This window comes from Micropterus salmoides, unplaced genomic scaffold (genome assembly GCF_014851395.1).
Source record: "Micropterus salmoides isolate LMB-PRFRI ecotype aquatic unplaced genomic scaffold, ASM1485139v1 Ms_hic_scaffold_22, whole genome shotgun sequence".
In the NCBI taxonomy this organism is placed as follows: Eukaryota; Metazoa; Chordata; class Actinopteri; order Centrarchiformes; family Centrarchidae; genus Micropterus; species Micropterus salmoides.
The window spans coordinates 60,615-69,742 of NW_024041373.1; the positions used below are offsets into that span (position 1 = coordinate 60,615).

A 9,128-nucleotide genomic window follows, 5' to 3' on the forward strand; every position below is an offset into this window, starting at 1 on the left:
GCTGTTAGTATACTTTGTGTTTCTGTTGTATTTAAAAAAATTAAAAAAGACATTTTGGTAATATTTGCAGATTGCTTATCTAATTAAGCAAAGTGAGAGGAGCCTTGATCCTCACCTGACAATGCCTTTGTAAACTTCATGTATTATGTGGTTTATAATGGGCTGTGGTGCAGAAACAGTGAAGCTTACACTGTACTTTTATCTGTCAGTGGTCATACTGGATTCACTAGATGTGAAAGTTTGAGAATTTCTTCATTTTCTTTGGTATGTTAGTCCAGATGAGCCAACCCTCCCAAGTTGTAAAATATTGTATTACAGGAGTATGAGACATCATGTAGCACCTAATTTCTTGTTGTGGCTGTTGTTTATTATTAATATTCAAAAAATCTTTTGGTTTTACAATTTATGTAATTTCTTAATATATCTAAAAGAAACCTCATTTCTTGACTGGAAATCTCTTCTATCTCATAGAGGACTTCTTTGTCCTGTCTCAGGCACCTTAGCTATACTGCTTGCTTGGGTTGGGGAGGGGGGGTGCAATTCGCAACTCTCACCACGAGATGTCACTAGAACTTACACACTGAACCTTTAAACTCTTGTATGTATGTATTGTGTGTAAAATCTTACTTAAAGAGGTGGTATTATGCTCATTTTCAGGTTCATAATCCTATTTAGGGGTTGTACCAGAACAGATTTACATGGTTTCATTTTCAAAAAAACACCATATTTTTTTCATACTGCACATTGCTGCAGCTCCTCTTTTCATTCTGTGTTGAACTCTCCGTTTTAGCTATGGAGTGATGCATCTTGTCTCTAAATGATCTTTGTTGGGAGTTGCACATGCGCAGTTCCTAGTTAAGGACTACTAGCCAATCAGAAGCAGAGAAGGGCGGGCCCTGAGAAGCCGGTAAACACGGCTTCCTTTCTGCTGTACATGTTGCCGGCCAGCTTGCCAACATAGACTGGAGTCAGAGTTTCAGAGTGGTGAGTTATTAATCTGTAACAAAATATCTTTCATCCATAAAGTTTTAACTTTGGGTTTTTTCACTTTGCAAACCTGTTACATGCACAAAAAATCTATATAACTCAATAAAGGAGAGGGGTAAAGCCAAAAAGCAGAATACCACCTCTTTAACTAACTAGTAAAATGTATTGAAGTAAAAAGTACTATATCTCCGTCTGAGATGTGGTGGAGTAGAAGTCGAAAGTGGCATGAAAAGAAAAGTTTGGTACAAATACCTCGTGTACTTAAGTACAGTAGGTGAGTAAATGTATTTAGTTACTGTCCACCACTGAGGAGGGAAAGAAACTAGTTGCAACAAATCAGGGTAATCAGGAAGACAAGAAGCAAATCTAGACAAAGAAAACAGATGCAGTAAACCCCAAACTAAAACAGGAAATAGGCAGACACATGGACCAACAGACAGTCAATTTTAAAATAAAACAGGAACAGGACAAGTACACTGAACCAAAACCTTAGAAACACAGACAAGTTCTAAACATATTAGGTCTATAGTAATAAAAAAAAAAATGGAGAGACGGGAGAGGTTTAATAATGAGAGATTTTTTTCCCCCTGGAAAAATAATCACAAATCTACAAGTAAAACATTTAAATATTTTCTAACATTATAGTCATACATTTATTAGAGGACTCTCTGACAATAGTGTTTTTTGTCAAAGAACCACATCGCTAGGCCATGTAGGCCTATTGTGTATGCAGTGGAAAATTGCATTAAACTTCTGAATCAGATGTAGCAATGAAAAATAACTGTGATTTCAGCCCACATCACCACATTATCAGCCGCATTGGGACTTGCCATGCCATGATCTGGATTTTTTGTGACTTTAATTTCAGGGTATTTCTGAGTTTGTTCTTTCTCGTATTATTAACCCCCACCCTGGTTATTTTCAATCTAAATATTTGTAAACATTTAGGATAATTAAATAATACAAATGGGTTACATGTTAGAAATTGGCCCGTTAATGAATTAGGATCTAGGATCAGAGGCTGCAGCCTGTTTGAATGTAATGCTATTGTGTTAAGAATAACTTCCTTTCAGCTGCAACCCCAGTGGAACAAGTCAGGAAATATTTTATCAAGTGGTATGAAGTGAACAGTTCTCATTAACACTGAGTACAGATGTGGTGTGTAGTCCATGTATATGGATAACCTCAAGTTAACCACAGACATAACCTGCTCGGAACAGTGTAGAGTTGCAGCGTAAATTGCCATGACACCTGGGGTAAACCTATCCACCTTAAGTAGTGCGGGTTAATCAGGAAGTTACACCCGACGTTACATAGTTACTCCTGAAGTTACTGGATAAGCTGAGATGATGACAGTGGAGGAAAACAAAACAATCAGCTAAAAGAGGCTAAAACACTCCATAGTGTAGAGCTGGTGATCATTCTCTGTGGGTTTTTAACTATGACCCAAACTTCACACATCAACAATGTATCACATGATGTTTATAAAAATATTTATTAGTGCCTTTATAAAATATAAAATTGAATCTCTGTGTGAGTCTGTAAAGGTATTTGGTTCTAAATGCTCATTTGTATGTTTCCATCAATCTGTGTGGGTGAACTCAGTGTCAACAACCCGTATGCAAAACCAGCCAGTCCAAACCCTAACATAGTCAAATGACCCTTGCAACATGGAGCAAATATTTTTTTAGTCGTCCAAAAACCTTAAGAATTATTTACTTTGCCTGCAACGGAAGCAAAAGTACATGTGCACATTGTCATTAACAAACACATACAGTACACACACAGACATACACATCTGTGCACTATATTTAGTGGTACAAACATGTCATGGTGTCTTGTGTTGTTGCAGGGAAATATCTATTCTCATCACCACTACTGTGTCTGTTCAAAGATGGTCAGCTGGATGACCTTCCCAGCCCATGCTGTGGGCTGGTGTTCACAGACAGCATGCCTGGAACTATAAGGAATGGATAATTCAAATCCTGTGGTCATGCTCCTGCACATAGGCGAACATGCACAGGATATTTACAGATATTTTGAGTGGCTGTTTCCTTTACACTTTTATATACTTGAGTATAATTTTTTTTCTTCTCTGTGTCCTGTAAGCTTGGCACTCAGGTTCATGAAGCTTTGTTGTGATATGGGTGAGTGTCAGCTCCTCTGCAAGCCTCTGTGACCCACAGTTCCCCTTAACCCACTTCTGATTGTCCACACTGATGGAGAGGTTAACTTGTATTTTTGTAGAAGCATAATTTCAGTCTTAAGACGAACTCATCAGAAGCATCCAGTAGGGTTGTTAGAAAATCTGGTGAGAATTTTCCAGTAACAGGTCAGCACTTTACCAGAAACCATTCAACAGCTTAAGATCTCTGCTGTTACGCACTAAAGACAGGGCCTCCCCCTGACAGGAAGAACGTATGACCTCACATGTAAGAAACTCCCTCGGTGTCCTTTCATATTGAATGATTCCACACCTCACGATTTATGTCCAATTCCAGCATTCAGCGCCAATGCAGGCACTACTGATAAAGCTTATAGTTAGGGCTGGCTCACATGAGTCTAGAACCATCGCTTAGTTATGCTGCTATAGGCCTGGACTGCCAGGGGACTTCCCATGATGCACTGAGCTCCTCTCTACTCCTCTCTCTCTCCATCTGTATTATTGTTGTTATTGTTAGTATCATTAACATTACTATTGTTGAAGAATTATTGTGAGCCAGGTTCAGGTGTGGAGAAGTTTCGGAGACTGATGAAGACTTAACATAATATGGTTTATTGAGCCCGGCCGAGGAGACACTGTGCCAGCAAACAACATGTGGACAACACGTCGAATGCCAAAACCAAATCTGCAGGAGAATATCTTTTGGTCCCATTATTTTTCTTTACTCCCTAGTTCCTGTAGGTTCCCTATTAGGTCATTTTTAGCTGGCCTAAACCTAAAACAACAAATATATCAGATGTTTGGATTCCACATCATATTAGAATCTATTACTTTCCACGAGTTGTACTCAAATCTGTGGAGCCAGCAAGTTCTTGTAAACATTCTCGTAAGGCTGAACCTTTTGCGCTCTCTCACCCTCAACCACAAATGGTCGAGACAGATGGCCGCCCACGCTGAGTCATGGTTCTATCCAAAACCCTACCACGTGCATATTGCAGAAAGTGAACTTGGCACTGGGCTTGTCATAATCCAGGTTTATGGGGATTGGTAAATACATTCTTGTTGTGGCAACAGGGTTGGGGGAACACCACATGAATGAAACAGCAAGAGACTAAATGAACATCAGGAACAACATCAGCGACGTCTGACATCTGTCAACACCACTCACAGCATCCCCTGATGAGAGCTCAGTGGTCATCAAGCAGGAGTCAGTGGACGGAGATCATTCACATCTGACGCCAGTCCGTCTTTGAACAGAGACAGAGATTACCATTCACAACCGCCTCTTCTCACATGACCGAAAGGTCACGATTAGGTCCTCTGATGATGGAGCAGTGGATAAGAGACATACCTTTGGTGTAAGAGACCTGGGTTCAATTCTCCACTGTGACACATCCACCAATGTGGCCCCAAGATACTTAACCCCTAGTTGCTCCAGAGGAGTGGATAAAAGCGTCAGCTAAGTGAATAAACGTAAACCTATGCCAGCTCTATTTGCTGAATGAAGATCACGAGATGCAGATGAAAGCTCTGACTCATTAGTAAGTGGACTTAAGCTTAGACATCAGATTGGCTTTCGCAAATCTTTCTGCTACACTGAGGTGACCTACATCCAACATGTTGCTATATTTTAATGTTGATGATTCATCCTGCAGCGACACACCACTGAGTGTGTCCTAGACATCAGAGTATAAAGGCTTCCCGTTACGGTCCTCCCAGGTAACACACATCCTGGGTCTGTGGGCTATCCTGGTGACGTCCAGTTCAGGTTTACTGTAGTACCATTTGTTTAGCAGCTGGTCCACCTGCTCCTGCTTTGAAATCCCATGAAGTCTCTCTTCCTCTTCATCCTCCCACTCCGATCGGGAGTTCGTGATGAAGGACGGGTGGGGAAGACAGAGTACAGCATCCTCCCTCATGTCCTCAAAGAACTGCACCACACATTTACGGGCGAAGTCACGAGCGTGCAGGACGCAGGTTTCGTCAAAGAGCTTCTGCTCCACGTCGAGGTAGTTGCTCCAGTATCGCGTCTGCAGGGAGGTGGCGTAGTCGTCGAAACAGGGCTTGATGAGGCGTCCTAGTGCTCCCAGTACAATCAGCAAGAGGAGGATGGACCAGCCAACTGCCTAAACAGGGCAAGGAAAGTTAGCTACACAAAGCCAACAAAAGCTATCAGTCAGTTGGTGCAGTGATTGTGACAAGCCCACAAAGAGTCAGTGAAGCCAGTTCTTTTATTCCTGACACTCCCACAAAAGAGGGTGTGTGTGTGTGTGTGTGTGTGTGTGTGTGTGTGTGTGTGCGCGCGCGCGTGCATGTGTGTGCACGTGCGTGCGCATGCATGTGCACGTGCGTGCGCGTGCAGCCTGATCAGCAGATTGGTGTGACAATTCTTCTACATATGACTCTAAGATTGCAGTCTCAATGTAGCCTCAGATACTAAATGCACAGCTTGTCAGTCAACGTGGTGGTCGGTTTGTGCAGGGTTGCACTATTGCACCTGTTTTTACTGATGTTGCTGCATTTTAACCGTAGTTATTTTTCAAGCTCTGACGTATTTCACTCGAAGTTTATATTTTGGATTTAAATTAGAGATTTCTGCTTTATATAGTGATAATGATTAAAATATCTTTCATTTGCACATAATTCTACCACCATACAGATTCGCTATCAGCCAAGAAAACTGATGTAAATTTGATATGAACTTTATGTATCAGCTGATGTTAGCCTATAGCAAATATATTGTTATTGTCAAATATGTCAGCTGATAACTGTCAGTGAAGATATGTCTGAGATCACTGTGTCTCCATTACAGTTCCACCAGAGAGAACTGACAAGTATTTTTTTAGTTGTTTGGTTATGACAAATGGTTATCTCTCCAATTGATATCGGTCAGTCTGAAAAACCCAGTGAAAAACCTTGTTAACCATAAATAATTATATACTGTATATTATATTAAATAATCATATACCTAAATCCAAATTAAGCCTTGTATGATTTCAGGCTTTTGGGTTATGACAGGACATCATTGTGAATGTAGGATTCATTGAACAACACTTATAATTTGGTCACAGTCATTCCTGTTTTTTCACAGTGAGACAGAGACCAACACCTCAGAACACTTTGTGCCTCTTCAATGAGTCCCTGACATTGAACATGTCTGCCTTCTGAAGTGTCCTTTCTTTTGTTTCTATTTATCGAGGATATGTCTCAGGACACCCCCAGGCTTCATTTTTTGCCTTAATCCTGTATCACACCATTTAAGTGGCCCTCTGATCAGGCCAGGTGTATGGGAAAAATGAACCGTGTCCCTGATCTGACAGAACACACCACTGAAGGTCTTCAAAAGGATCAAGGTACGTAGTAAAGATGTGTTTGTGTGTATGTATGTATATACAGTATGTAAGCATGCTGAGGGTGGAACAGCTTACTTGTGAATAGCAACGAACGTAACGAGAGACTGCTTTGCGGAAAGAGCTGTTTGTGAAGATAATGTCCTCCTTGCAGGGCACTTTGGCCATGATTTTGATCACATCCAGACTTGTGTTGTTGGGAAAACCTGAAAAAAACCACCACATGATACATCATCCAGACCAATAATGTGCCATAAATAGATATATAGTAGGAAGAATAGTCATTGTAATATGTATTTCTCTATGTAGAATGTTTATGTAGATACCTGAGAAGAGAGCAGGGTCTACACTAACACTGAAGGCACAGATGAAGATCTTTCCATCCAGCAAAGTCACCAGGATCCACACCATCGGCGCCAGCAGAGCCCTCTGGATCATGGCCGAGAAAAGGTACCTGCAGGAAAACACAAGACCAGTTTTCTTTCCCACGTTTTCTACAGCTTGACCCTTAAATATTACCTTTAGTCTGTCACAGTCTCTGGCTACAAAAGAAAACTATGAGGGAAACACAATAGGATAGTGTCAGCAGCTTGTGCAGGAAATACACATTCATAAATACATTTTTGCCAATAAATACTGGATAAAAATGAATACTTTACTGCCTGTGCGTCACGGGATGTGGTTAACCTAGCTTAGCATAAAGATTGGAACCAAAGACTGCTCTGTGAGTGCACAGAACAGTACTCGCAAGTGGAAAGCCATCCTCATGAGGGAGCACATGCACAAATGCCTTCGCCCTGCCTATGTGCTCGCAACTGCTCAACACGCCTGCTCACATAGTCTGCGCTCGCTATCAAGCATAAACTGTTTAAATTAATCTCTAGAGACCTCTGTCTGTCAACAAACATCTCTACTGATGACATGTGCAGAGTTCTGGAAAACAGGAATGGAAATGAGTCTTTTTTTGTCCAAAGGGAGAATCCGGGAGTGGCGAGGCAGACAAAGGTGAAGAAATCAATAAAATGCATGCGCTTACAGAGGAACAAGAGAAATTCAGAGCCGAACTTCACAGAAATTGCAACAAAAAAAATGCTGGAAGGCTTTTACCAACTTGACTAACTATAAAGGATCAGTTTGAACTAACAGAGGCAAATTATTTGGAAGAGCTGCCAGTTATTATGATGTTACCAGAAGTCACTGTCAGTGCTGTCACTGCAGGGAACCCTGGTAGACTTAGCATCAGGTAGATTGAAGCTGAGTGAAAAGATCACTTCAGTCTTCCATGGAGTAGGAAGACTGGCTATGAAAGTTAAGGCCAGAAGATATCTACCCAGAGTGAGAGTGAAGACACCAACAGGTACAGAAAGAGCTCACATACTTGTCTGCTTTGGTCTGCAAGCAATTGAGGAAATTCTTCCTAGAAACTAAACTGGAAGATTTAAAAGTTTAATCCCTTATGTTCAAATTGATACTTTCAATCTACTGTGCACTCACATGCGTAGTATAGTTACAACGGTTTGTAATCCAAAAAAAGGTGATGACCTTGAAAGTTTAATGTCAGAATAACTAATGTGTTTCTCTGAAACAGTCTTAGTAAATTAAAGTTTTGACTCACTTAACCACAGCAGGATTTTTGGATCTGTTACCAACAGGTCTCATCCACTCCTCCATCATGACGCCTGTATGCCGGTTGACCAGGACCCCCAAGAAGAACAGTATGATGGGCGGTACGATCATCACTCCCAGGGAGTACAGTTTGTTGTACTGAGGAAGGCACGGGCAGTTAAAGTCAAAACTTGTGTAGAGCTTGACACTGACCAAGGCCAGGATGATACAGATCCCATTGGATATAGACTCAGAGTTGGACTGGAAGTACTGCAGGACTAACTTCAGACGCTCCATAGCTGAAGGAAATGTTCAGGGTGGTAGAAGTAGAAGTAGACACAAGTAAAATAGCTGATCCAACTGCTGCTGGGGTTTTTAATTCAACCAGTGAATACAGAAAAAGTTCCAGTAGTGAGATATAGTGTTACATAATGTTTTACCTCACAAATCCTTTGAAGTAAACTCCACAATGTAGCAGCCTCAGTAAACAACCTGAGCTTTTGTGTGCAGATAGCAGTGACGGAGTGAGTCCTGCAGTGATCCAGGGAGAGTCTGAGAATGTATGAATACACCTGACCAGGTGACAGAGCTGTGCGGCCACACCCTGCCTCACTGTCAAAGCAGCACTCACATCAAAGGCTTACTGAGAAAAGGAGCAACAGCAGTAGTTCCTGTTACGGCTGTATGGGGCCTGAAACTCTAAGCATTTGGGACTGTACAGTAGATGAGCCATCACTGTTGGTTTGAATTTAATATTAATGTTTAATCCCTTGTGTTCATAGTTTAGGGCTTCATTTCTTCTGGTTCAAACAGTCAATCCAGGAAGCACCGTTTAGAAAGTTGACATTGTAATTCTGAGGGTGCAATGGCATGTATCCTCTGAGGACCATGTGTACACTATAAATGATCAAATCAGCCCACTCTGAAGAACCGTTTCCAGCTATAAAGCTCAGTGTTGAAAAGTATTTTATCTGCATCATGAGATAAGGAACGAATGCTACTCAAAGGCCTATAAGAAACAT

At 41.3% G+C, this 9,128-nt stretch overlaps 1 protein-coding gene and 1 long non-coding RNA gene across 2 annotated transcripts; one reads left to right on the forward strand and one right to left on the reverse strand.

Moving 5' to 3' along the window:
• Window positions 1-4,827: 4,827 nt before the first annotated feature.
• Window positions 4,828-9,128, reverse strand: calhm3 (calcium homeostasis modulator 3). The gene is made up of 4 exons (XM_038737993.1): window positions 8,117-9,128; window positions 6,828-6,955; window positions 6,580-6,707; window positions 4,828-5,277 (listed from the first exon to the last, which is right to left on the reverse strand). The coding sequence occupies exons 1-4, from the start codon at window positions 8,401-8,403 to the stop codon at window positions 4,828-4,830; spliced, it is 993 nt and encodes a 330-aa protein (XP_038593921.1). The 5' UTR covers window positions 8,404-9,128.
• Window positions 6,260-8,214, forward strand: LOC119917603. The gene is made up of 3 exons (XR_005447308.1): window positions 6,260-6,504; window positions 6,811-6,951; window positions 8,154-8,214. It is a non-coding gene; the product is annotated as an uncharacterized LOC119917603 (long non-coding RNA).

Bases quoted from the DNA above. Each gene is read 5' to 3' on its own strand.
- calhm3 (XM_038737993.1), bottom strand. From the start codon at position 8,403: ATGGAGCGTCTGAAGTTAGTCCTGCAGTACTTCCAGTCCAACTCTGAG. The intron at 6,956-8,116 runs GTGAGTCAAAAC...GTTTTCCTGCAG, and splicing joins AAAAATCCTGCTGTGGTTAA to GTACCTTTTCTCGGCCATGA. The intron at 6,708-6,827 runs GTATCTACATAA...GGTTTTTTTCAG, and splicing joins AGACCCTGCTCTCTTCTCAG to GTTTTCCCAACAACACAAGT.